Source organism: Eucyclogobius newberryi, unplaced genomic scaffold (genome assembly GCF_026437365.1).
Source record: "Eucyclogobius newberryi isolate DKJ021-1_F unplaced genomic scaffold, fEucNew1.0.hap1 SCAF_10, whole genome shotgun sequence".
NCBI lineage: Eukaryota > Metazoa > Chordata > Actinopteri > Gobiiformes > Gobiidae > Eucyclogobius > Eucyclogobius newberryi.
The window spans coordinates 30,685,421-30,713,370 of NW_027315724.1; the positions used below are offsets into that span (position 1 = coordinate 30,685,421).

A 27,950-nucleotide genomic window follows, 5' to 3' on the forward strand; every position below is an offset into this window, starting at 1 on the left:
TTTATTAAAAATATACACCTCAAAACACTCGACTGTGGATTCCATGTCAATTCAGATAAAAATACATTCATTTTCTGTTCTCATTTCAAAGTTGAATCTGAATCAAAGTTTTCTTCCATGTAAACAGTAGGAGTAGTAGTAGTAGTAGTAATTAAGATTTTATCATTCCGCTTTCTCTAATGCAACTTCATATGAAACTCCCTTGTTCAATATGTAATCTATTTATCTTTAATGATCTAAATTTAAATAACATAAAATAACTACCCATCCAACCCAAAATAAAAACACACACTAATATCAAACTGTCCAAACGTGTTCAAGTTAAAGTCCTGTATGTTGGTGTTTACAGTTCAAAGATGTAGATAAACTCAGACCTCATTTCACCACTGATGCCGTCTTCTTCCTGGAGAGAAAATAAATGACATTGAATTAAAATGATAGAAAAGCTTGAAAAATGACTACTGATATTAGCAGTTGTATTGTATTTACCATTGAGTACACTTCGCAGCAGAAGGAGAACACCGATCACTAACGCAATTACAGCGAGACTCAGGGCAATGGCCATCAAATTACTTGGCTCTGGGGGAGAAATGAAAAATGTCAGGGGTTAGTTAGTTATCTGAAAAAATCATAATGAAAACAACAAAACAACTAAAGTAAGTAAGTACATTTTATTTCTATAGCACTTTTCACAGACATACTCACAAAGTGCTTCATACAGTAGTAAGAAAATGCAATTCAAACTACATTAATAACAGTAAAACTAGCCTTTTTGAGTGCCACCACTTCTTTGAACCGCCAGTGTGTTCTTTGTGGTGATTTCCTGTAATTGTTTAAGGAATTCATCTGAGAACAGTGGATTAGGCCCACTAGAGTCACGTATAGACTAAATAAAACAGTAGTTTATTTTATGTATAGTCCAATATCTGATAATAAGACAACACATTTATATTAAGTTCACAAATTAACTTAAAACAATAACAAAATGATGATTGGGAAAACATACATATTTTCAGCCTTCTATTTCTACATGAAAAAATATCAGGGCCAAATATCTGGAACCTCCCATATCTGATAATCGATATATCGTGCATAATTTAGCATCCCTTGTTTCTTTAGCTCCTTTTGTCCACTTAAAGCATTAACTTTCACCTGCTATTCTGTTTCTGTTTCACAATCTATCAAAACAAAGAGATCCATCCCCATGATAATTCCATTTGTATTCAGCATTCAGTGTTGTCCTCCCACGATGCCTTCGGGTGACTGAACGTGCAGCTCTGACGCTCTCTAGTGGCTGGTGAGGCCCGGCTGCACGTTTGTATTTGCATAACCTGATTTTAAACTCAGGAAACTATTGTAAGTTACTGGTTATTAGATCAACACAGACTGGGAGCGGCTGTAGTGATGAAGTATGCAGTAGTGGGGCTGCAACTAACGATAACTTTAGTGGTCGACTGGTCAAACAATTGGTTCTATTGTACAACGACATTTTTAATTAGATTTATAACCAAGTGAAGGTGGAAATATGGCTTATAATAATAATAATAATACTGAAGGCCTTTTGATCGAGAATACTTACGAAGGAACTGTATTATTGATTAAAATCAGAAATGCTTTATTTATTTTTTTACATTTTCAGTTAATAATGTCACTGTCTTTGTTTTAAAAGGTCTTTTCTTATGTGTTTTAGAGTCTGTATAGTCCAGATAACAAATACAGTGATCAAAATACCACTATTATTATTTTTTATAGCATGATAAGTCGATTAATCTTTCAGCCCTAGTTTAAGAGGCAATCTTTTCTCAGCACTAAATGTATGTTGTTAGTCCAATATTTTAGCTGTGATTAGTGTTGTCAAACATTTCAAAACTGATTTCAATACTAATCGTGTACAAAATGCCCAGATGAAGATGACCCTGACTTACCCTGCACAGTGAGAGTAAAGCGCTTCTTGATGGGCACTCTCAGGCTCTGGTGCGACACGGTGCAGGTGAACTGTCTCCCGGAGTCGCTGAGTTTGGCCTTCAGGTAGAAGAACGCAGACAGAGACAGAGTCCGGTCCGGATTGGGCTTGTGGCTGGAGTACAGGACGTTATCTAGGACTTTAGGCAGAGGAGCGCCCACTCTACGCCCCACATCGGCCGCGTCCTGCTGTGTCCACTGAATGTCCACGTCCAGGGGGTAGTAATTGTCCGCTTCACAAACCACTTTCTTCTCGTCACCCTCCGTCAGACTCAGCGATGGGCCGGTGTTCAAGGAAACCCGAGGAGCCGCTGGAAAAGGAGGTGAGAAAATGAAACCAATGGTATAAAACAGTCTGTAAATACTTTGTCATCTTCAATATTGGGAAAGTATGTTATATTGGATTTAGTCAGCAAATACTGAAAATAGCCTATAAACAACACCTTAGAGTAGACACATGTTGGTGGGTTAGTATTCCTATTTGAAAGTATTAAATAAAGATGACTGTTTAGGCCATAAAATAGTCTACACTTAAACTTTACAATTGTATTTAAACACTCCGTCCTTCATCTTTGCCAATTGTTTCAGATTATGAAAGTTTTACTGTATATTACTACTCAACCACTTTCATACAGTATGTATAGAGTGAAACAAACACAAGTGGCACAAGACATTTCACCAGTTTACGGGGATATTCATCACATTTGGTTCAATGTTTGTTAAACAGCAGCTGAAATCTCTACCCGGATTGTCAACGAGAGCTTCTTGAGTTTCTTTGAAGTGTGGCACTGAATAAAGCTAAATAAAATGTTGTGAATGTCCCTTACACCTTGGATCGACACATACATCTGCAGAACTGCAGGACGTCACGTTTCTGATCAAAACATATCTGGCCCAATCTTGCACTGCATTTCCCATCATGCATTTGGACTTTGCAGTTGCTTGTTACAGGCTTCACCGCCTTGTAAGGCACCTTCAGCCGACTTGGTCTGTTTTTTTCTTTTCTTTTGCCCATAGGCTTTATTAGACAGGAAAGAACAGTGTGAAAAGGGGTGAGAGAGGAGGGAGGACATGCCTTGCTCTGCTTAAACAAGCCTAATCACGTCTCCACTGAGCCAAGCAGGAAGTTACATAGAGGACCTTTTAAAGTAAAACATTTCTGAAGGTTTCTATAAGAATAAACATTTCAAATGATACTTTCTCCAAATACATTTCATACAATAATGTGGAATATTGTAGCCAAAGGAACAACATTTCCATGGAAACAAGCAGGCAGAGGTTTTTTACTGCAATAAAACTATTCTATTAGTCTATTATTATTAATCTAACATTTTGGCTAAAAAGTTACGTACTGGGGCTTTAAGAAACGTAAACCATGTGGCGCAGTGGTGCACTCAGGTTTCAGTAAAGTGGCTACTTGTGACCGGAAGGGCATCTGGGCGTGAAACCTTTGACAGGGAGAGGAGTCAAATGTGATGTCAGTGTAAAACAGAAGCCAGTCTCACCTTCGATTTGCAGGCTGATCTCCAGACTCCAGTGCAGCGGCAGCACAGTGACGGAGCACATGTACGTCCCTTCGCTGCTCATTTTACTTAAGGGGATTGAGTACGAGGCGTCTCCTGAGGACAGTTTCTTGGTGCTGACGCCGGAGCCCTGACTGACCCCGGTGTGAGCGCTGTGGTTGAACAGGCTGGTCCTCTCGCCGCGCTTGTGCCACTCCACCACCACGTTCGGCGCCTTGTGGTCGACGGCGAAATGACAGTCCAGTTTCTGCGTGGATCCCAGTGAGGCTTTTATTTTGGGGGTCTGGGACTTCATCACCATCACAACTGTAGAAAAAGAATGATTTTAAACTATTGTGCATTTTTATTTCCGTATTGTCATTTATCGTTTTAGAATTGTATAAGTTTTAAATGTGTCCGTTGAGGTTTAATGAACAGACAAATGTCAAGTGACAAAAGTGCTGAAATATCACCTTATACCATTACTTGAAAGATTACAACATATGACAAAATTCTAATACACTATAAAATATGTTTTACTACTGGTATACTGCTTACAAGAAAATATCCACTCGATCCACAAAAACACAGCTAAAGCAGCAGTGGGCCTGTCACAATAATTACAGTATCAACTAATTGTTTTATAAATCTATTTAATATTATAAATAGAGGGATTTATCATTTTTAGGTCAATATTTACTTTTTCTCAATACTAGGATTTATATATTTGTACTGGGATAAGATTTTTGAGCTTTAGATAGTCCATCCATCCATTTTCTACCGCTTGTTCCCTTTCGGGGTCGCGGGTGACTGGAGCCTATCCCAGTGACTTCGGGCCTTAGGCGGGGTACACCGCCAACGTGTCGCAGGGCCAACACAGAGACATAGACATTACACACAGTTCATAATTAACATAACAATGATTTGATTACTAAATAGCTCTCAATAATCATGAAGTTGCAATTAATCGATTACTGTAACATGTTTCAGCCCAAGTAAAATTGACTCAGAATCAAACATAGACTTGAGTAGAGCTGCAGAGGGCTTTTTGTCCCACTGATGTAGATAATCACACTGGTCAGTACAGGTTGTCTTCTGGCTCTACCTGTTGTGGGGAGTGTCGCTCTGTCCTCTATGGCGGTCCAGTTCCTGTAGTCGTGTTCTCCCGTGGGGGGCTCGGCGGTGGACTGCCTGATGAAGCCGAGCACGGTGAGCTGGTTCTTGGGGTCCGTGATCCTGCAGGTGAACCAGCGGTTGTACTCGTGCTCTCCTCGGACGGGCCAGCGCATGTGGATCCCCTCGGTGCTGTAGCGCTGCACTTCACACGACAACTGCTCCGTCTCCGCGCCCTCCACGAACTTACGGACGTCCAGCTTTGAGGCTGTGACAAAACAAGGCGCGAATCATTCACAACGGATGATCTGCGACAATCTAAATCTGTCTATCTTAGTTAAGGTACACTTTATTGTCCACATGATTGACTTGACCCATCCTTCAATTCTGCCCGTCTTGGTTGAGGTTCCGTTATAAATCTTAAATGAAATCTTTTACCTTTCAAAAACCTTTCACTTTAAGTATGCATCAATGAAACGACACAACTAAACCAGGTCTGAACTAGGACCACAAAACCAAAACAGAAGAAATGAACCAGAAAACCAGTAAAAAGGAAGACCACCTTTTTCCTTTTTCCTCATTTTATTTGTAGACAATATATGACGTATTCTAAGTTTACATATCCAGAAGAACTATTGCGATGATATATTTTTCTGGCAGTACGGCAGCTCTAAGGTACAGGTGGTGCCATGAGAAGGTGCTAGTGGTGCTGGCGGACATTGTGGAGCAGGAAAGGAGAAAGAAACGCCCAACAACAAACAAATCTGCCCACAGCACTACTGCGTTTGTAAAGGCAAGGGGAAAACCAGTTTGCCAAGTTGAGGGAAAGAATAAATGCTGCTCCAGTCATCTCAGGGATGGGATATGATTACCGATTTGGGGAAGACGTTCATCTTTCCAGAAGTGGTACTCTCCACTCTCAGACCAGACATGATTTTATAGCACTTAGAAGGGGAAAAAAAGCCATTCTTGAGTTGACAGTGCCTTGGGAGGAGGGTTGCAAGAAGGAGAAAAGAGGGGGGAAAAGGCAAGTACCAAAGGTTAGCCCAGGATGGTCGGGACACAAAGGGCATCTTATATCTACCACTTCTTTTGTGAATGTGCAGTATTAGCAGCTCTGACCTCAGCAGTACATATTCAGTACATGCACATATTCAATAGGCTATTCCTCCTCTGAGATGTCCAAACAATCCTCAATCTGGAGTGTTAGTTTACTTCCAAAACAACAAAAATAAGATGTCAACGTAGGTTACTGATTTGTAGTCTAATCCAACTCATTTTTCGGACAAATATTCATTTCAGAGTGAACATAGTAAACAACTCCAGGAGCATTGACCTTTGAGTGAATACTGAAATATGAACCAAAAAAACAGTTTGTAGCGGTCTAAACTACAGGTCCAACAAGATTTTACTACAAAAAAGAAAGGATATTTTGTTCTTTGCAGAGGATCTTATATTATCGATGCAGTCTTGACAATTTGATAGTTGCGGAAACTCAAATTGCAATATATTATGCAGCCCTACTATGCATCCTTGTCTGTAAAAATATATTGAATTTGTTTTTTACTGTATTAGATCATAGAAGATGCTGTCAAACGCGACTTTGTCATGAAAGCAATGAAAAGATTGTGAATTGAAGTTGTGCAAGCTTGTCTTAATCGACATGAAACATAAAAGCAAACACCTCACTTTGATTTCTTGGCTTAAAACTTACATGTGATGAGGAAAGTGACAGCGTTGGGGTTGACTGGAGCGTCTTCTTTGTGGCCAAACTGCAGCATTGCTTCTCTGTGGATGTGCTTCGTCTCCACATGCCCCTGATCATTGTAAAACACTGTTTCATCTATGAATTTACACGGCAGCCATGGAATCTGATATGCCCAGAGCACGCCTGCAAAAAGCATATTGTTAGTTGCACTTTGAGTTTCAGGGGGATTTCATTTCAAGTATCATTTTTATATTTTACCATTACTATTCATTGTTTTATGTTGCTCCTATAAGTCATTTTTGCATAAACTTGATGCAAGTTACAAAATATAATTCAGTTTTAGCCTTTTCATAAAGAAGTGTGTTGTGGACCACACATACACTGCAGAGTAATAGTAGGCTAATGTTAGTAGTCTTTTTAATGTTTGTAGCCTATACAGTACACGTATGCCCTACTTGTACATTTAATTTAAAAATATGCATTATTATGATTAAAGAAAGAGATAACTTATTCAGGAACATCAGGTGAAAATAAAAGATTGCAGCAGGATTCATTTGAAGATGTAAACAGAAAGAAAGAAAGAAGTGCATACAAAACTTACCTGTAAATAGACTGGCATAAACTAATATTTTCAAAATGAAGCCCATAGTTGTTCATCGGTGAAACAGAAAGCTTCCCGAGACGTTGGGAACAAATCAGCCCAGTAGGATTTCTTTCACTTTCATTTTGTCAGAAGCAGACGGACTGGACTGAGCATGTGTCGGGTAACTGCAGTTCTCAAGTTGACCTGAGGAGGCGCTGTGGGCAACATCAAATATGCACCGGAAGTGAACTGCAACTCCAGCCGCACACTTTTGGACATGCCGCAAAACTTGTGTGGAAAACGTAGGCGAATAAAAATGATGTCTTTCTTATTGTTTATATGATTTTCAGTTGTGGTGAAATATACAAAAAGACGTGATAAATAAGTGCAGCCTGGATTGCATCAAGATGAACAAAGGTAAGTTTGATTTTTGGAGTGTTCTTTATGAATAACTTGAGTTCAGACACAAACATCAGCTAAAACAGAGGAGCATCTTGCTGTGTTTGTCACATTGAGTGGAAAAATACTGTTGTTGCTTTTTGTAAAATACTAGAGTTGTGCTACATGATTTATAATTATAGTATTCATTCAGCATATAGATAAACTGGTTATAAAAATCCACTTCTACAATGGGTTCTTGTGCAAGGTAAGCTTAATATTGATCTACTATAGACAAATATAAAAGTGTGGTTATTTGGCAACCTTTGTTTAGACATTTTCTCTTTAGTTGTGGTCTGTGACAATTAATCAGAATAATTGTGACTTTGATCATAGCATTCTGGACTATACAGACTTGAAAACACATGTCAAAAGCCCCATTTAGCACGAAGACGGCATCATAATGAAAACAAAATGTCAAAAAAGTGCAAACTTAAGATTTCCCCCCTAGTAATACATTTTATTTGTGAATATTCTCTACCTAGAAGCCTTCTGTCATCACATTTCAACATTTATTTGATGAAACAACGATCTCAATGGGCAAGATTATCGTTTGAGTTGACAAATCTAAATTATAATTAAATAAATAAATACTACCTTTCGTGATTTAAAGAAACAAATTGATTAACCCAAAAAACAATTGCTATTATCGATTCGAAAAAGTAGTTGCATCCCTAGTCATTATTATTTTGTTATGCTATATGTAAACCAAAAATATAATTGATTCTTATTGTTTGTTTTCCTCTTTTGCTGAGTGTTGTTTGCTTGTGGTTGCAGACTTTGCCGTGATCCAAGGCGCCTTCCTTTCGGCCAATCAGATCTCCCCGCTGTCCTCCGCGCAGAAAGCCGACTGGGACAAGGTTTGCCGTCCGATTTTGAACGCTCTCGGAGAAATCGACCGACACGGAGACGACGCGAGGAAGACGTTGGTGTGCGCCGCGTGGCTAAAGCTGCTCGGCGCTGAAGCGGAAGAGAACATAGAAGTCGCGTGGAAAGAAAGTCAATTTTTTGCTTTACAAAACGGCCTCCCTGAGTTGAACCGGACTGTTCTTCTGGAGCTCGTCCGGTCGACAGCGTCCATAAATGCCTACGCACGACTCCTGTTGTGTCTCTCTCCGTCGCAGTTGTGCTCTGAAGTTGAGAAGCTCGTCCGACACGTTAGCGGGAGTCCCGTGCGAGGAGAAGATGTTAAATTCTTCCTCGACGTTTGGTGGGAGTTGTGGAAGTGCAAAGATCTCCGAAAGGATCGCACGGAGGAGATGTTCACGCGGGAAGTTGCCCGCCTGTCGTCAAGCGCGTCACAACAGCCGGCCAAGCGGTTAAAACTCGACGCCCCGGATTCTGACGTGGTACACATCCTCTTCCTTGCATTTAGAAACTTAAGAGACCAAATAAGAGAGCACAATCTTATTTTTGAAGCCCTTTCCGTTTCCATAAATGCTTTGTACACGGCCTTCCTTTTTGCCGACGAACCAGTAATTTCAACTCGAGAAAAGCTGGAAATGTTGTCAGAAATTGCAACTATCAGAGGGAAGAGGAATGAAAAACTAGGCCCTGAAATGATAGTCGACGCGTTGAAAGATTTGAACGCCGTCCAGGGGCTGTGCGGGTTCGAGCCTCGGCAGTTGAAGTTTGAAGAAGCCTTACAAATAATAGTAGACGTCACTCATAATTGGAATTGTGACGATCTCCTGCAAGTGGAAGACAAATCCAATGTGACTTACTCCGTGTTTAAATCACAACTAGGGCTCAGAAATGTCTTTGCCGCATTTGACGACACAAAAAGAGGTAAAGAAACGGCTCTGCGTTCGATGTTTGAACCAAAGGATTGGATGATTCACAAAAATGTCGACGTCCACGCTGATGTTCCCGCCGAAATCGCAAAGACTATAATCGCTCATAAAATGGACGACTACCAAAACTTTGCCTCGCTCTTTGCTGGTGAGGAAAGCTGGACGACTTGCGATAAAAGCTACGTTGACTTCCTGGAAAAGAACCAATTGGCTTTCAGGGAACAAAACGCGCTCATCAAACTCACCCAGAGCGTTGTAAGTAAATTCAGCACCGGCTCCGTCGCTGTGAGCCTTTATAGGAAGCTTATGAAGGTAACGGCCGATATATTCTCTGCACTTTCACTCGATGATAAAAACAAAGTACTTTCCGCCGTTATGGGAATAAGTAGTAGAGGGTTTTTCGGGTGCAACGTGTCTTCTGCTGTGTCTACAAGCTTTGAACAGGAGGTCAACATGGCGTTTAACTGCATCATTCAAGGTGGAGGCGGGACTTCGGCAGCGTCCAACCTAAATACAGCCGTTTCATTGGTTGCCAGAGTTGCCTTTCAAAACCCAGAGGCGGCAATAAGAGCCATGTGTAACTCTGCGATTTCCAACAAAGGCGCTTTCACTATTATGGCCAAAATGCTGCAGCAGCTGCCGGGACTTTCGGGAAGGTTAAGTAACTCAACGCGGGACGCAGAGGGAAAAGATCTTCTCTGTGGCTGTGTCCAGGACATTATTAAAACGAAACAAATGTCCCCGGATGAGAAGGAGCAGCTGGTGAAGTTTCTGTGTTTGCTGATGCAGCCCGTTGTGGCGACTGAAGGAGAGAGAGCAGAGGGCTTCCTGTCGCCCCAAAGAGTGGTCTGCACTTTCGTCCTGCCAAATATATGTGAGAATCTTGTGTTATATTCTGAAATATTCTTCTATTTTGTTATTAAACTTGTCACACATACAGCATACTGACGGGACTGAAACTGAATTAAAATGTTTTTCACTCAATACTTCTAGCTCTGCGTTCTGTGGACCTTGAGCTGAGCCTGCAGCTGCTCCACAGCGCCCTCTGTCTGGACAGTCAGGACAGTGCGCCTCAGTGGGTGATGGTCTGCTCCCCTTTTCCCCTATTGTTTGTGCTGGCACAGCTCCACAACCACACGCTCAAGTAAGGCTCAAACTATTACAGTTTATAAAATAATGACTTCCTGTATTATGTTTTAGGTCTGCAACGGTTAATCGTGACTTATTTGTATTTTATGTCTTTTCAAGGAAATGGCAGCAGTCCACAGACCGGCGCAGGGTCCCGGTGCGGTCCATGGAGACTCAGGAGTTACTGGTGAACGTCCTGTCTGCCCTGGGGCGAGTGGTGGGGGCAGAGGTGGCGGAAGACCCCGACACTTGGTCCAGGGCTCTGTTTTGGCTGTACAATAAGACTGAGGAGCTGGACTGGATCGCGCGATTCCTCCTGAAGCCTGTGTGGGGCGAGCACTTCAAAAACGAGGTCCCGGCGTCTCTGTTCGCCGTCTGTGACCTTCCAGAACAGGTAAGACGTGTCTGAACTATAGATTACCAGCGTCTGTGGGAAAGTGTCTGTGCGATGATATATGTTGTACCTCACTGGTCATTGTTTATTTTTCAGTTTTAGTTTTTATGAATGAAATTAGGGCTGTAGTCGACAAAAAAAAATCTTGGTCGACTAAAAGCGCTCGAAACTGTAACGATGCACTTGAGAGTACCAATAAATAGTGTTTTTATATGTTGATTAAGAGTCGTGATTCACTCTAAAATCTTCAGCTAACTCGCTCCATATCTCCTATTTGTCGTCAGTTTAATTGACATAAAATAAGTAATCGACTAATAAAAATGTTGGTCGACTAAGACCATCGTCCGATTAATCGACCGAAGGATTACAGCCTTAAATGAAAGAAAAACAAACTTTTTCCTTACTATTCCGCTGCAATCAAGACGTAATTTCTCCCAACAAAAAAGCGGTTCGGTTTCTTTTATTAAGTTGTTTTTTAAATCGGCGTTGCCATTTAGAAAGTCCAAAATATAAAATGATCATCCTAGATTTTAACTGTAAAGCAAACTGAAGTTGAATATCTCGTCTTCAAACCAATGTGTGTGTGATTATCATGCGTCTGTCCTCGTTTGTAGTCTGTATTTAGCCTTACCCATAATGCCTATTGCTTCAGGAGTGGTCTGGACTGGATTTGCCCCAGTACGGCCCTGGCACCGGTCTCCTGGCGTGGACCGAGTGCTGCTGCATCTCGGACGCCCTTCAGTCCACGATGCTGTCTCACCTCAGCCTGGACCAGAGCAAGTCGGAGCACGTGGGCATGTTCAGCAAGGGCCTGATGGTGGCGCTAACCCAGACCCTGCCCTGCTGCTCCCCGTCCCAGTGGTCCCTGCTCCTGAGGGCCCTGCGCGCTCTGGTCGACTCGGGGCGCCTCCACGTGCCCTTCTCGCTCGAGTACTGCGACTACCTGCCCCTGCTGGACCTGAGGAGCTTCGCGTGCGAGCTGCGCCTCTCCGTGCTGCTGCTGAGGGTCTTCCAGTTGCTGTGCGGGTCCAGCTGCTCCCACTGGCTGTCGCAGGACGGCTGGGGCCACGTCGGGACGCTGTACGCGCACGCCGTGAGGGACGTGATCGGCTCACTCAAAAGCAAGCTGCCGGTGTCTAAAGGCTCGGAGAAGAAGCAGAGGGAAACGGAGGAGGAGGAGAAGGAGAGCGCGCCGTGTCAGGAGGTGCTGTTTGTGCTCGGCCAGATCTACTGTCATGTGCAGCACGTGCAGGTAAATGTTATAATGTTGTTGTTTAAATAACGAGCAGCCATAGGACAGTATGAATATCTCAATATCATAACAGTCAGTCGATGTCATGTCAGTCCAACAGAAATGCATTTAAACATGTCTTTAAATGTATTTGGTGAGGACTAATTATCAAGACATAATATGAAATGTCTGTAAAAGTGAATCACAGAAATATCACCTTATTCCTTCATTTTAAAGTTAACATCACTTTTTTATTCTTCACCTTTTAATGAGCTAATTTTGTAGCATTTATTTTACTATAAACAATAAAATAATGTTCAAAATTTTCTGCGAACAACATTCACGGTATTACATTTTTATATATTTCCCACTGTCTTAAAGTAAACTAAAATGTTGCACAGTCTTGGCTAAAGACACTGATTCTAGAAATGGATTACACTCCTCTATTTTGGCTCAAACATGTCAATAAAAAACTTACAATTTAAAGTGTGAAGCAATATTTGAGAGATGAAACAAAAGTCAGATTTAAACAGAATATCAGGTTTTGACTTTTCATTTCTAAAGTCGCAAAAAGAAAGTACTAAACTAAATAATAAAAAAACATGTACTTTTTGTGTTATTTACAAACCATTTCAGCTCTAGGGCAGACAAAGTGGTGCCGAGCTGCGTTCACACTTGCACATTCACTAAACTAAAGCTAAAGGACTAAAGCAGGACTAAAACAGGACCAAACCCCACATCAGCACTAAAATTATACAATGAAAAATGATAATTTAGTGTTTGTATTGGATTTGAAGTTTGCTTGAATGTTTGCTGCGTGTTAAAGAGGAGATCATAGTGATATAAATATGTATACGTTTCCCAGGTGATGTTACCAGGAGGCCAGTGTGAGGCGCTGTTCCTGTCCAGCCTCGAGCTCCTCAGTTACTACGCCGCCGTGATGGGTGCGTTTCCATGGAGCTGCAGCGCCTTGGAGAGCGACAACGCGCGACACTTCTTCAGCACGATCACAGAAAACCTCCAGAACCAGGAGATGAAGTCTGTGCTGCAGCAGAAGATCTCACAACTCGTCTCATCTGCGGCTTAAAACGATGAACTTCATCTGGCTGATATGTTATTACAGTCAGTGTTTTGTCTTCATCACGTTCCGGATTTTGTGTTTGTGTCAATAAAATCATTTATCAGACTGTTCGCGCTCGTTTATCCACAATTCAGAAGGAAACGTCCAGTAAAACTCAAGTGAAGGTTTACCAATGTTGATGCACTGCTCAAATCTGCATTCTCCGAATAGTTTCTAATGCATTTTTCTTTGGACTGAATAATGGGGAATATGAGTGTCATTTTGAGTTGGGCGATATGACCAAACAAAAATGTATTCCTATTTTATTTCAAAGTTTATATAAACAAATACAAAATGCTTTAATAATTTTCCTGAGCATAAACAATCCATACTTCTAATAATTGTCATTTAACATCAGATTTCCAATTTTCTTCAAACATGCTTTTATTGCAGACCTCAATTTAAAAAAGACAATTCATGATTAGAAATTATCAAATCTCAATTAAAATTTGAATACTTTCACAGCCATAGTGCAATAACATTTACTAGAAAGAAGATTCAAGGATGGATATCTTTGAAAATATTCTTTAAACCTTAATTTCCTTGCTTTATTAATGTTTAGTGGTTATGATTTGTCATACTAAAATAAAATTGAAGCAAGACGTCATGGTTATAAGGCACGATCACAGGCCAGGCCTAGAGCGACGAAAACTGTTCATATTGAAAAGTTAAAACATTAATGTGGCTATTTATCCTCAATTAAAAAGTACTTTAGTTCTTGGTTTTACAACACATTTAGGACAGTGTAATATAGCAGCATGTTCACAGTCAAACACAAAGCACAGCATAAAGTTAAATGGCTTTAAAACAGCAGCATTAAGGATAAGATAGTGCATTTGATCCATTCTTCAGTACTGCTCTACCACAGAGCAGCGCCCTGGGACCATCTCCAGGTCGTCGTGACAACCATTGCTGCAGCATTTTACCTATTAAAATTAATAATATAATAATTCAAACCAAAGCAATATTGTGTAGTTTGAAAAATATTTTACAAACCCAATATTGTCAGTCCGTCCTTTGTTTCTCTTCTCCATCCTTTGCATTCACTTTCTTCTGCCGCAGGTACAGTCTTTTTGCTTTCTTCACAAGGAGGATAAACCAGTAAAGCTGTGGTGCCAGGATGACTGCGTTTCCCAGGTTGCAGTGCAGCGGTAAATGAAACGGCACTTTGTTCAGAGGAATCCCAAACTGTCGTCCGTATGTCCAGTACATGAAGGGAAAGATCAGGATCCGACAGGTGAAGAAAGTCAGCAGAACGACGAGGCCGTTGAGACGGTGTAAACGGGTGTCGTCCAGGCCCAGCTGCAAAACAAGTACAGCAGATCAGATTACGCAGAAGAGGTAGGAACAAGGAAGGCAAACTTTGCACCGATACAACTAAAGAGCAGTAGAAAAGTTGAATATCTAGAACACAACATTATTCAAATGGCACTTTGACGTTTATTAGCGGTAAGAGGGGCGCAGTATAAAATCATGACAGTTGTAACATAAGGATTTTTCACATTGTCCTTCAATATCTTCTTTCCAAAACCATAAATTTAGTGTACACTCCATACAACGATGATAAAACACTTTCCTTCTCTTACATAAAATGCAGATCAAATTAGTCACGAAGTGTACGATTTTTCTGACCACTGTTGCCATGTAAAGGAGGCCTTATACTACATCTATAGATCTAGAGTCTAGTCTAGAGCAGTGTTTGTCAAACTGTGGTATCTGAGCTTCTTCTGGTGGTACTCGGGCTCGACTGTTGTTTTGCTTCAGTCAATTGTATCTATATTTTTTTCCTCCTTTGGGTAAGTTATTGATTAGGATAACTGTAACAATGTTGAATAATAATTTTTTTTATGTATGTATGTGTGTTTGTTGTTTTATGTAAAAAAAGAATAAAAAAGTAAACAGAGAAAAAGTGTTTTTATATTTAAAAAAAAATCAGAATCAATCCTTAATACAATAACATATTACAATCTAATCATCTAATAGTGGTATCACAACAAACTTTAATTTGACTACATAACATATCAATGACAGTTATAATTACATAACTGCACTATAAATTAAACCAGTTCACCTGGATGAGTATTTTCCCAATGGCGACAAAAGGACTGCTGAACTCTGTGATGAAAAAGCAGCCGATGAAGAAATCCCCCAGTCCTCTCCTGAAAAACTACAACACAATGTGTCACTCGATGTGATTGTGAATTTTTATCTTATTTTAAAGGCTTTACCAAAGTTACGGGCATAAAAATAGACAGCAATGCCACATGATGCAGAACCAACATCCAGTCTTTGTGAAGGAAAGCTCTGACTGTTTGAAGGGAGTGATGGCCGCTGGTGTGTCCTTTGTTCTTCTGAGAGTGGAAGTGGCTCAGGTACATGGCGTAGAGATCAAAGGTCATATAAGGAGCTCCAAAAACTGTGAATGTGTTGACCAACCAGTGGCTATAGAAAGAAAGGCAGGAAAGAAAAATATGACCAAAGAGAAATAACAAACTTTCTTAAAATAATAAACTTTCTTAAAATTGGCCATTGGACGATTTCTTAATTTATTCCTTGCTAAAAGGTAACATTGCAACCACTTAGGCAATTATTTCAAGTCAAATCAACTATTTTGGGATGAATCAGGATCAATTCACAACATCTTAACAGGCCTTTTCTAGGCATTCCACCTGGATTTTAAAAACTTTATTACTAAATTGCATTTTTAATGACAAACGTTTCAGCTCAAACTGTCAATCAGACAATCCCTCCAGACAACAGCTTTACTCCAAATATATTCCTCTGTGCAGAGTTGTTACCACTTATAATTAAGTTAAATCAGACATCAAAGGCCAGAGAGAGAGAGAGAGAGAGAGAGAGAGAGAGAGAGAGAGAGAGAGAGAGAGAGAGAGAGAGAGAGAGAGAGAGAGAGAGAGAGAGAGATTTTTCTGTAATATATATATATATATATATATATATATATATATATATATATATATATATATATATTTAACCCGGCTGTGGTAAGTTGAGTAGTGAACGTACTTGTCATTCATAACGTTTTTGCAGGACATGACAACAACAGCTCCAGCGGCTGTGGCCAGTGACCCATGGACTGCAGAAACCAATCTAAGGAAGAAAAATAAATTTAACAAAAGACATAACACGGTGTTTGAAGCCATTTTGTAACTAACAGCAGCGTTATTATAAAAACAGCAGCATTATTAAATAAAAATGTAAAAAAAAGAAAAAAGTATTGTATTGCACTGTATTAACCTTATTTAAACCTTTATTAAAAATGTAAATTAAAATAAAAATGGCGAACGAAGAATGAATCGGGTGTATATAAATGCAAAAGCAGTGCTCATACATGTTAAAAGCGTTCATAATCAACACGCTCCATTAATATGCATGATCTGAACTGACCTCTCGCTGACAGAAACCGTGTCTGCGTCGGTCCATTTTGGGAAAAGCCTCCTCAAAACCACCCGAAAACTGAAGAAAAGTCCCGGGAACACCACGGCACCACAGGCCAGAACAGAGATCAGCATTTTGGACGCTTTTCCTCCTCCACTGCTGCGGTGTAACGAGGTGAAAGCTTCATTTAGTTTGATGCTAGAGCTAGCCACGTTAGACGCATGCTACTTCCTGTATTTGTTGATGACGAAAATAAAATGAACCAATGAGGAGAGGGCATGGCCAAAAGACATTCACTGTTTACGAAGACTGTGATTATGCATCTTTATAACACATTTATTCGTTTATTGAATGTTATTACGTATATTGTTATTTATATTTAAACATTTAAATTGTTATAATGTAAATTAAGCTCTGTCAGGAGCATTTTGCTTGGACTTTTCCCCAGAATGGCATTAAACTGCATATGGCAGCTTAGACAACAGATTTCTGATTATTTCTGATTATATTTAAGGTTTTGGTGAAGTTTATAATTTTTCTTCCTGATTGGACATGATAAGTAATTCCTCAACTGTTACCTAGCAACCACACAATAAACAAGGACTAAAATCTATATGCATTGCCTGTGTGCACATAATCAGTTGATTATTTATTTTATGGTTTTGAACTCAGTCCTACTTCCTGTAATTTCCATATTTTATTTCTTATAATTGTCCTCCTAAATTTCCACTTTACTGATCTTAGCAAACACAGTAATCATTAGAGAAACATGAGAACATATGTCATGTACTTTAAACACCACCAGGCTAAGTTACAGGTCAGGTCTGTGTAGAGGCTCACAATATGAATGCATTTTTTTTCAAGTTGTTTTTGTGCAATAAAATCATCTGTATTTGACTAAATGCTTATATGCATATAGAAATTTTAAATGATGTATTCAAGGAGACACGCACCTTTAACAGATAATAAAACTTATTGTTGTTTCTTTGCGCAACAGTTTTTTATTTATTCACATTTCCTGTATCTTCTCCATCAGCTGTTCGAGTTGATTACTGTCCCTTACGCTCGTTTCGATCACATGATGTCTGTGTCCACATTTCTGCATCAGCCACTGCAGATCTTGTCCTTGTTTTGTGACATGTTCCTCTATCGACTTATCTTTAAGTTCATCTCCAAATGTAAACAAAACTAACATCTTTCTCCAAATATTGTTCCCCAAGACACTAACGTATTTCTCCACTTTTGCCAGGTCTTTTTCTTTGAATGAATCTATTGGTATAACAAGCAAAAACACACATTTACTCCCAGTTGAACATAAAGAGTAGCTTTGGCTGATTTCCGTCAGCACTTTTTCAGACTTGGCCAAACCATAGAAACTCCACCCAGGCGTGTCCACTACTGTAACAAAAGCCCCAGACACGAGCCCCTGTCCCGCAGTGCTCCGGGATGTTTTGGTGTCCGTTTTGAACTTCTTTTGGGCCAAAATACTGTTTCCGACCGAGCTCTTCCCTGATTTCCTCCGACCAAGAAGAACAATGCTGAGAGGAGACTTTGAAATCGATTGACGTGATGAAATTCCTGCGGGACAGAAAACAAACTCAATCAGAAAGTTAAATACACATTGTCAAATTTGCATATAAGTCAATTCAATTGTCCACATATTTTACAGTAGTTTTTAACCAATCCTGTCATTTCTGAATGGCGTAATTATCACAACATAAAGACTAAATTAATCCAGTTTACGCTTTACTAGGATGAGACAAGATTTTGTGCAATAAGATTTCATGAGATAAAGTTGCAACACAATGGGCACATGCATGGAAAATTATCTTGCGAGTTGTTATTATTATTATTTTTTACATTATGAACAATAACGGATCAGCGCTGGTGAGTTACACCTCTTGAGCTACAATGACAGCAACTGGACTGTGTATTTATTCTGTATAAATGATGTAAAATATTGTCTTGTACTCGTTGAAATCCGTCTCACCAACATTGATCTGCATTGCTGGTTTCACATTCATTCTAGGCCTGTATTTATTTGAGATGGGGGAAGGTACATTTAAACTGTTAATATGTAGATTTTTGGTGTTAAATTGTTGTGAATTTCAGTTGCAGATATTTTCTATGAAAATACATTGTAATAAAAAATGCACACACATTGTAGAAAAGTGTATTCGGCTGCGGCTTGTTTTACACTACATTTGGACTAAACTGGTATAAAATTGGGATAAAATAGATCTAAATCAGGACTAAATTATACCTAAAATGTGCGGGTGCGTACCTATGTTCCCCGGTACCTATGTTCCCCTTTTTCTGTGAAGGGGGAACTACGCATATACTAGTATAGGTTACTGGTTCAGGTTCCACATCCCCAAAAGTTGTGCACAAATGTATGGTTTTACAGCATAAAATATGCAGCATATAACCCAAAACCTTACCCTAACCCAGGTCTTGGGGAACATGGGTATCAGGGAACATAGGGCTGACCCCAAAATGTGCACAAACCAGATTTAGTCCAGAAAAAGGACTTTAATGCAATATCGACGCGCACATAAAATATATCCAATTTAAATAAACAAAGCGTAAACTGGCCAAAAAATACACAAATACCTGCCAAGCTCCACTGTCTTTGCCCGAGCCTTAAATTGGTGCCACCATCTTCTACATCATAACACTGTGGTGGATTATAATACTGTGATGGATTCGCCCAGCGTCTCATCTCAATCTGCTCTTGGTTTCCCAGCACGCTCCCGTTCAGGCCGGGACTTCTGGAGGCCTCTCTGATCCACTGCATCTTCGCATGCAGCTGCTGGACGTCGGTCTGGGGCGTCCCGTGGCGATGGTTACCGTGGAGAACATGGTAACGGTTTCCACAGCGACCCAAAAGACTCTGCAGAGCTCTGCCCTCGCGCCGGATGTGCTCCTCGATGGTGAGTTTACCTGTTTAAAAAGTACAATAAACATGGAAATAGTGAATGTGGTAGTTCACGAAAGTTACTCAGCAATAGAGGAAAGAACAACCGTTGGCATTTGTGACCTATCAAAACATATCAAATGGGCTATTCCACAAAATGATAAAGTACTGTATGTTGTTTATTTTTTGGATATAGGCCTAGATAAGTTAATTAAACTGGTCAACAAATAGAAATCTACGTTTACCACTGCATTTGTTGTGTGTCGATCCTTGTTTACCCCCCATGCTGAGAAACACTGATTTATTTTAAGAAAACGCATGGAGTGAGTTTGCTGGAGATTTGATCACTATTTTGACGTCTGTAAATTGGAAACCTCATAAATTGTGTGGACTTTGACCAAGATATTCACATGTATTTATGTTATTTATTTAGATATCTATCATATGGGACACAATAATCTGTTCCTGTGTACTTCGTCATTATCTGTAAACTGATTAAATAATCTTAGGGCTGACATCATGCCATTACATTTGACGCAAATAACAGCTATTTAAACCACAGTTAAACACTGGACTGGATGCACCAATATTTCTCTCCAGACTGCTGTGGTGTCTGGGAAAAATAAACATTATATTATCTATTCCTTGAGAAGAGTATATTATACCCTGACAATACTAATAATGCGTAGTATTTTTCCTTTAATTTTGCTTCTAAAATAGTCACGATTATTAGTTTTTATAAATATATTGCGACCTGTATAATCCCAATTGTGGATTAACCGAGTAATCCTGACATGCCTAGAATGAAATAAGCCTTACCCAAACAATCTGCGTGAGTGAAGAGTACGATGGCCTTCTCCCACACGCGTATGCTCAGCCTCCTCAGCTGGCTCTCCATGGCGTCCCACTGTACCGGGCCGAGGCGGGTCAGGACGGAGTGGACCAGGAGGACCACATCAAGCTGAGGTCCACACAGGGACAGTGCTCGCTGCAGCTCCTGAGGAACGTGCTCTGACGAGGGGACGAAGAGCCGCCAGCCTGGAGTGTCCACTACTGTCACCTAAAGAAACAGAGGAGTGAGGAGTGAGAGGCAGGGCCCAGAGTAGGACTGTCACGGTGTCAAATGTTGCAATTATTGTGACGATCACGATTTAATGATTATTCACAATTACTGAGACTGTGAAATCTTTACTTTTCTTTCATTCTCTAACACGTTTGTGACCGGCTTTACAAAATGTAACTTTCTGAAAGACAAAATACAGTTAAATGTGGCAAAAAACAGCCAATGTAAAAAAGTTATTTACATTTGGGTATATTTTCAGACTATATATTGTCAATGTTGTTAGGATTATTATTTTTTGGTTCTTATGATTATATTGTGACCGTAATCAAACCAAATAATTTTGACATCTCTCATCCGAAAAAATACTATGAGCACGAGTTTTTCATAAATACCAACGTAATAGTAATTATGAAAAAGACCATTAGTTTGTTTCAGATAATCTGTTTGCAATACACTTCAAAAAAATTGAAAAAGCTGAAAAAGAATGAATCCAAATGTGGGTGATTTGGAAGTGACATTTTAAACTCTCAAGTATTTACTTACTTTCTGCTTCTTTGTTTTTTGTATGTTAAACTTTTTGATACTGTCTTTTATATTTTTTATTATTTTCTTCTTCTTCTTATATTATTATTATTATTTTCTATTATTTTGTATTATTTATTTTTTAATCTTTTATTATTATTATTATTTTGTTCTTCTATTAAGAGTGTTTTTACAAGAGTTTTGTTTGTAAGAGTTTATGAGAGTTCCTATAAGTTATCTGTCCTTTTCCTCTGTATCTACCTGCGTTGCAACAATGAAATTTCCCTGTGTATGTGTAATGTATAAATCATAAACAATTTATGATTACTGCATCATTTTATAGAACCAAAATCAGAAGTAGCTCAATTATAACTGTGGCACTTTTTCTCTTATTAAAAAAAAATTATAACCTGCCAATTGCGGCTTCTATAATGCATCAGTTTGTTTTAGTTAGATTTCTTATTTCAATTGTCTCTAAATGAATTAAAGTAAATACCGGTAATCTAGACTAGATCATATTTAAATCTATCCTTTGCTTGATACTCTTTGCCCTGTCTTCTCAGTTTAGTCCCGAATGTTCCCTTTTCAGATCGTTATAAACTCATCTTAACCAGGTTCCAGTCCGAGTGATTTCTATTGTTAAAGTGGTTCATGATTTGTAATCTCAAACCTGTTTCCCGAACGTGAAACCCGTTGTTTTGCTGCTGCACATTGTGTCGTTGCCAAAAGCCTGTCTCCCCAAAATAGCGTTTCCCACTGAGCTCTTTCCACTCAGTTTTGGCCCCAGCAGCAGGATCACCAGCCCAAATTCACCGTGCCCTGAAATGACATTTAACACATTCAAAAACAATCACACACACACACAAAAATACACACCACTTTCTGTGTCATTTCCAAGAACTTACCATTGTAGCCTGCCATGTATCGGGTCCAGTTTTTGAATTAGATGCTGCTAAATCCTCTGGAAAACGGGAGCAGCTCTTTGTCACGTGTCAGCAGAAAAATATTCATGAATATTGTGTTTGTATCAGCGGAAAGGCGGGGCTGGATTCAAAGTTCAGAGCTGAGTTTCCTTTGGTAAATAAGTAACACTAGTAATAAAACTGCTGTAGTCATGTATGTTTGACTACTGCAGATTTGCATTATAAATCGTTGGAAAGTATACAAGAAATAGTCATGAAAGTATAATGTTAATATGAGAAAAATTACACTCTTTTAAGGGTTTGTAATATTCACAAAAATGTGTATCTTGTTGGAGCATCTTGATAACAATAATCGATAATCTAATCCAACAGAAATGTGTCAAAACATGTCTTTAACACATTCGTGGAAGTTTAATTATCAAACAAATAAGAACTGTCTGTAATATTAATCACAAAACTGCAGAAATATCACCATATTATACCCTTATTTGAAAGTTCGCAGTGTGTTTTTCTTTTGTTGTGTTTTTTTATCAGCTCGTTTTGGATCATTTTTAACTTCAAAACAACAATCACGATATTGTCTATATTTCAACATATTGCCCTTTAGTAACTACTTTTCAATGATATCAAATTGGGATGATGGGGTGGAAAAGAAATATAAGGAAAGGTCACAATTGTTGAAACGCCCAATAAACCCACAATATTAAAGGTATCAAAGGTAAAATGACATTAACATTAGTCATTTTACCTGCGAACGCCACCAATCGCTATTAAACATTATCACAGGTACAAAAATCATCTAATCCCAGCCGTAAATGTGAGGAGTGTTGCAGAAATGTTTATGTCAGTTTAGTTTGATAGGCATTATAAAAACATTTCCCTAGCAACGACCACAACCTCAGCTACGAAGTGTTTATTGACATACGAGAGACATGAACCACACGAATGTACAGAAATGGATTGCGGTTTTGTGGGTCTCTGGCGATGAAGGCTGAAGGCTCCCGGGCCTCGATACCCCCAACAAGGACATGAATCAGAATAATTAAGATATTTAATTGTGGGAGGGAGGGGCACAAAGTCACGGACGCTGATGTGTGTGACCTGGATGCTTAAATAGTGTAGCTGCAGGAAGGGGCGTGAAAGGGGTGTGGTCCTGCTCCCATAAGATAACAAACTTATCTTCATTTAAAAGCCTCCATTCTACCGTGTTGAAAGTAAAGCTCCTATGACACATTGGACTGCTCATTTTACGAAAACGCAGATAATTATATTTCAGATTTCCTTCTTATTTTTTTAATATTATACTAGTTTAGCATTTTTGAAAGTTTATTTCATTTATTTCTTGCTTGTAAATCTTGACATCACACTAGGTAATTCCTCAACCATGAAACTCTTTGAACACCTTTACTTGAATGAATGTTTAAAAGGTCTGAAAATGTATTGTGATGTCATTGTCATTGTTTTATCCTCTACTTCCTGTCGTTTTCAACAGTTTTGTACTTTTCTTCATACAACGCTATCGGTTTAAAACTATAATGTGTATTTACAACCGGTATTATCCCACCGAATATAGAGAAGTAGAAAGCCTGTTGTACAAATTTAAAAAAGGGGGCATCAAGTATCATCACTGCTGGTAAAGTTGTAGGTGTTAAATGATGTATTGTTTCTGTTGTAAGTAGATTGCGGTGTAAGTGGGCCGTCATGTACGTGTATGTTACTCTGGTGGTCTCTGCTGTTGCCTCGGGGCTCGACCCTCAGTGATGCTGGTTCTGACAGAAACAGGCCATTTGTGGATTCTGGAGCAGGAAGTGGGACAGTTTTAACATTAGCATCAGAGCGCAGGGAAATTGTACATTTTATATATGCACGAGGACAGAATTATGTCACTGAGTCGCACTAAAGCCAGAGGCAAAAATCTAATGTCTGCGTGGCCTACTTTTAAATGTAACTGTTTTGTTTTATAACGTGGGATTTCTGGCTTAAAATTACACTGTTTTGGTCGTTTGGTCAATGTTGTAATCATTGGATATATTTCTCATTCTGCTTGGCTGCTTTCACATTCATCAACAAAAGTAAAGTTGTCCTAAAATAAAGTGCAAAAAAATTAAAATGAAAATAGCATACGGTAATAATATATTTTGTTAGTTGTTCATATCTGCATAAAACAGCCACGTTTATTGATTAATGGTTTATATTTTTTGTGGTATGTTGCGATATTGCTTGTGGCCACTTGCAGGCACTGTGGAGCTATTTACATTTCTCATAAACTCATCTTGAAGAGTAAAGTCTGAATAATAGTGGTGTGATCTGGTTTAATAAAGCCCATTGCTTTATTAAGGATACTTACTGTACTGATGGAACTTATTTTGATTTAAAATATCATAAACACAACTTCTCCGCTTGTCCCCAGATGATAGACGTGTTATAGTTTCATGTTTTGTTATTGATTTTATAGTTTGATGTTTTGTTTCTCAATATGATTATCCACAGTCTCAGAAAGCAGTCTCTCATTTGCGTTGCCAGTTTCAAAGCTGAAATGTAAACATCAGTGTCCTCTCTCTGATCTGAATGGTCTCTACCTAAAGCCCAGCACCTGCACCAACCATGATTCAGAGCTAGTGCAGCTTCTGCAGCTGAGTGAGCCTGGAGTCCTGGAGGAGAAAGAGCTGAACATGAGCCGTGGCCTGTCCTTGTAGTAAACTGAGAAGGAGAAACACTTATGTCCTCTATACAGTAAGAGCACAAACTGCATAGTTCTTAAATTACCTGTTGCATTCAGGATCAGTTGGTTTAATCAATTTGAAAATAAACGTTTCCCCCTTACAGCCACTGAAATGTTCTTTTTGAGTCCAACTTGTTGTCTTTTAATGTGCAAATACTCAAAAAAAAATAGGGAACACAATAAAACACATTAGGGAGGACAATAAAAAGACCAGGAGTAAAAGTAAAACCACTGTTTCTTGACTTTATTCATATATATTTATATTTATATATCCATGTGTTTGACGGCCACTGTTAAAAAGTGTGTCACATTATCACTTAGAAGCATAAATAATATCGTTGTCTCTCTTGAAACCTGGTAAAGAAACCAACTGAAAACAGTTACGGGTCATTTTCAGCACCATTGAATAGTACATTCTCTATATTGCATCAGGATATAAAAATATACAGATATCATGTGTTTGTTTGTTTTTTCGTCTTGAAAACATTCGTTCGTGTTGTTCAATGGCATGAGACGAGAAAGGAAGAGAAGGCCTCACACGCAAAAAATGAGGCTGTTGTCGTTGTATATTGTTAATCCTAATACCGTCCATTCATTCGTTCACGGCACTTTAAAAACATCAGTAGCAGCCACACGTGAAGGGGAACTCAGTACAACACGGATCAGAGGCTCGGACGCTCCTCTGGTCCAGGCCCGGACGTCCCGCCGCAGCATCAGGACTGTTTAATATCGTCCAAAAAGATAATAACGGTGAAGAAGCTCAAATAGACCCCACCCGCCCGCCCACCCCTTCCCCCCCAAAAAAAACAATAACAACATAAAAGCAAAGTTGAAAAAGTCCAACAAATGCAACAAATCAGTTTGAATGGATCGAGGCAAACGAGAAGCAAAGAAGGCGTCGTCGGGAGGAGTTTTTGCGGTGCATAGAAAAGGGACTCGGAGATGAACGGGATTATTGCCCTGCGTGTCGTCGCTCACGCGCCCTTTACACCCGTCCCGTAGACGCACGTACAAACGGGGAGGGAGCACGTCGCCCTCTGGTGTGTGCATTCAGGTGTGCGCTCGTTGAAGGGAAATGTCCCAGTCCTATTAAAAGGGGGGGGGGGGGGCGCCTCGGTCAGCTCTCTGTCCGTCAGTGTCGCACGCACGCGGCCTCACATCCGCGAAGATGACGTCAGCTCGTAGAACAGCACGTAGGCGTCGCTGCTGCGCACTTGGCTGGAGGACATTGGCGTTACTCTGCAAAAAAATAGTAATAAAGAAGTTAAACGCTTAGGATTTTTGTGAAGAGGCAGTGGTTTGTTGAGTTTGAGTGAGAGCCTACAGTCTACAGATACTACTTCTTATTTCAAGCTGTTACCGTTCTTTGTGTGTGACTTTCTTCTGGTTTTGTCTTATATATTAAACAAAATTCTATGGAGTATTCAATATGTTTCAATCGTGTCTAAAATGTATTTATATATTCAGATTATCCCAATGACAATGTTCAGACAACAAAATGGCAATTAATGTCATAATTGAGGTTCAAATAATGGACAAAAAGTTAAGACTGTAAAATGGACGCAACAGTGCAGATTATAAACACTTAACAACACTGCAACTAATTCAATTTTGATTGTTTATGTCCTTTTGTAAATCATTTTTTTACTCAATATTCAAATTTGTACATCTCCAAACCAGCAATACGCGATATTTGAATATTCCTCCCACTTCTACAATGAATTTTGACATTCAGTTTAAAAAAATATATCATAAATTTCGGTTTATAATTTCCCGAAAATATTGATTGTACTATTCATACTAGTATTGCGTATTTGAATTCAGATATTATATTTATTTTGAGGCAATATCGTTTCAGTCGTGGTTAAAAGGTGACAGGTCTGACAGCATCACAACAGATGCATCACAAATTGCTTATTATATTTTTAAAAAGCATCATAATGAACCATCCTGCATTTAACAAACTGCGAAGATTAATCAGAATAATCCGTATTTTGATTATCGTAGTTGTTATCTGGACTTTACAGACTCTATTATCACAAAGACAGCAACAATATGTAAAGAAAATGTGACAAAAAGTAGAAATAATACACTTAATTTGTTTATTCTCTCTCTAAAAGCCTTCAGTCAACATATTTCAACCTTTATTATTTGGTTAAAAATGTATTACAAAACCTCAATAAAGAACAGAAATAATTGTTTGATTCAACTAGAATATATTGCCTTTACTTCAGAAGTTGACTAATTCTTCCTGTGTCTTTGAACGCACCTGGAGTCGTTGAAGGTGTACCATTCTCCCGAGTTGGGGTTGCGACAGTAGGCTGTGTAGTGTCCGCCCATAGTTGTGCCTGAGTGGTTGGACACGGCATACAAGTTGTACACTGCATTCACTGGAAGACAACAAATGACCGTTTCTGCCTGGTGTGTGACGGGAACTGAGAAGGCGGTCAACGGTTAATGTCATCACTCACTGCTGTTGTCAGAAGTGAACTCCCGCAGGTCCAGATCCTTCATGGGGAAGTTTACAAAAGTGGACAGTTTGCTGGTTCTTCGCGCCTCAGAAAAACGTTTGAGGTCTGAACAGGGTTAGCGTTAAGGACTAAAACAAGCGGTAGATCAGAGCACATTGAAAAGAAATGTTTTGTCTAAAGCTTAAAAAGGACGTAGCGTATTTTCTGCACTATAAGGCGCACTTGGACACTCCTTTGACCCCATTTTGAATATAATGTATATAGTTTTATTTCATCAAGTTTTTATTTCACAGAATTTGTGCATCTGGCATGGATTTTTTTAAAAGTCTTATTTTGATGAATGGTCTATTTTTGATCATTGGTGCATTAAGTGAAACAAACGGTGTACCACACATTATTGCTTTGAGGTCAGTAAGCACAATCAGAATTCATCCATAAATAAGGCCCACTAGATTTTAAAACCCACGTCGTTTTTTGAGAAAATTAAAGGCTTTTAAGTGAGCCTTATAGTGTGGAAAATACGGTATGTAAAATCGACCTTTTATGAGCGTTTATGCCTGTTATACTGTGCTGCCTCATAGTGATCTCACTCAGAGTTGTATTTTTGTGATTGTCCTGCATTCGTTGGTTTTCCCCCACACCCATAATTCACTGCTCTGCACTTACTACTTACGATTATTAAAAAGTGCAGGGTTTTAAACTGTCACATGTTTTTTTTTTCAATGGCTCACTTTCTTTTATCAAGCCATTTCATTTATTGCTACATACAATGAAAAATAACTGTCCAACAATGATCTAGGTATGTTACAATTTTGTACTAAATACCCGACAATCATAAACTCAATAAAGTCCAGTTTGCTCTGAACAGAAAAGGATACGAAGAACTAAAATCTTGGGGAACTTCTGTATAGTGAACTTCTTTGTGCATCTCCTTCTGGCTTTACACCTGTAACACGTCTGTGAA

General features: G+C 39.2%; 5 protein-coding genes across 9 annotated transcripts in view; 1 reads left to right on the forward strand and 4 right to left on the reverse strand.

Annotated features, from left to right (window-relative positions):
- Positions 1 to 200: 200 nt before the first annotated feature.
- Positions 201 to 7,065, reverse strand: LOC140367903 (tapasin-related protein-like). The gene is made up of 7 exons (XM_072454677.1): positions 6,887 to 7,065; positions 6,292 to 6,468; positions 4,570 to 4,845; positions 3,468 to 3,791; positions 1,926 to 2,273; positions 490 to 579; positions 201 to 403 (listed from the first exon to the last, which is right to left on the reverse strand). Exons 1-7 carry the CDS (start codon positions 6,930 to 6,932, stop codon positions 381 to 383), a joined length of 1,284 nt encoding a protein of 427 aa, XP_072310778.1. The 5' UTR covers positions 6,933 to 7,065; the 3' UTR covers positions 201 to 380.
- A 55-nt stretch (positions 7,066 to 7,120) lies between these two features.
- Positions 7,121 to 13,043, forward strand: gemin4 (gem (nuclear organelle) associated protein 4). The gene is made up of 6 exons (XM_072454690.1): positions 7,121 to 7,285; positions 8,084 to 9,973; positions 10,093 to 10,243; positions 10,348 to 10,621; positions 11,274 to 11,873; positions 12,718 to 13,043. The coding sequence occupies exons 1-6, from the start codon at positions 7,276 to 7,278 to the stop codon at positions 12,937 to 12,939; spliced, it is 3,147 nt and encodes a 1,048-aa protein (XP_072310791.1). The 5' UTR covers positions 7,121 to 7,275; the 3' UTR covers positions 12,940 to 13,043.
- A 757-nt stretch (positions 13,044 to 13,800) lies between these two features.
- LOC140371591 (TLC domain-containing protein 3A-like) lies at positions 13,801 to 16,585 on the reverse strand. The gene is made up of 6 exons (XM_072458761.1): positions 16,378 to 16,585; positions 15,997 to 16,080; positions 15,201 to 15,414; positions 15,044 to 15,139; positions 13,969 to 14,274; positions 13,801 to 13,898 (listed from the first exon to the last, which is right to left on the reverse strand). The coding sequence occupies exons 1-5, from the start codon at positions 16,500 to 16,502 to the stop codon at positions 13,978 to 13,980; spliced, it is 816 nt and encodes a 271-aa protein (XP_072314862.1). The 5' UTR covers positions 16,503 to 16,585; the 3' UTR covers positions 13,801 to 13,898; positions 13,969 to 13,977.
- Positions 16,586 to 17,365: 780 nt separating this feature from the next.
- Positions 17,366 to 21,871, reverse strand: LOC140371949 (GTPase IMAP family member 8-like). Its single transcript, XM_072459192.1, has 5 exons — positions 21,776 to 21,871; positions 21,541 to 21,689; positions 20,105 to 20,345; positions 18,982 to 19,311; positions 17,366 to 17,946 (listed from the first exon to the last, which is right to left on the reverse strand). Exons 1-5 carry the CDS (start codon positions 21,789 to 21,791, stop codon positions 17,378 to 17,380), a joined length of 1,305 nt encoding a protein of 434 aa, XP_072315293.1. The 5' UTR covers positions 21,792 to 21,871; the 3' UTR covers positions 17,366 to 17,377.
- Positions 21,872 to 24,732: 2,861 nt separating this feature from the next.
- Positions 24,733 to 27,950, reverse strand: part of usp2a (ubiquitin specific peptidase 2a) — a 46,270-nt gene continuing 43,052 nt past the window's right edge. For all 5 annotated transcript variants that reach the window (XM_072454710.1, XM_072454718.1, XM_072454702.1 and 2 more), the window contains 4 exons: positions 27,865 to 27,943; positions 26,987 to 27,091; positions 26,785 to 26,905; positions 24,733 to 25,754 (listed from right to left, as the gene is read on the reverse strand). In XM_072454710.1, the coding sequence (XP_072310811.1) occupies positions 25,670 to 25,754; positions 26,785 to 26,905; positions 26,987 to 27,091; positions 27,865 to 27,943 (390 nt within the window). In that variant the 3' untranslated portion in view covers positions 24,733 to 25,669. The remainder of the gene's footprint in view (positions 25,755 to 26,784; positions 26,906 to 26,986; positions 27,092 to 27,864; positions 27,944 to 27,950) is intronic.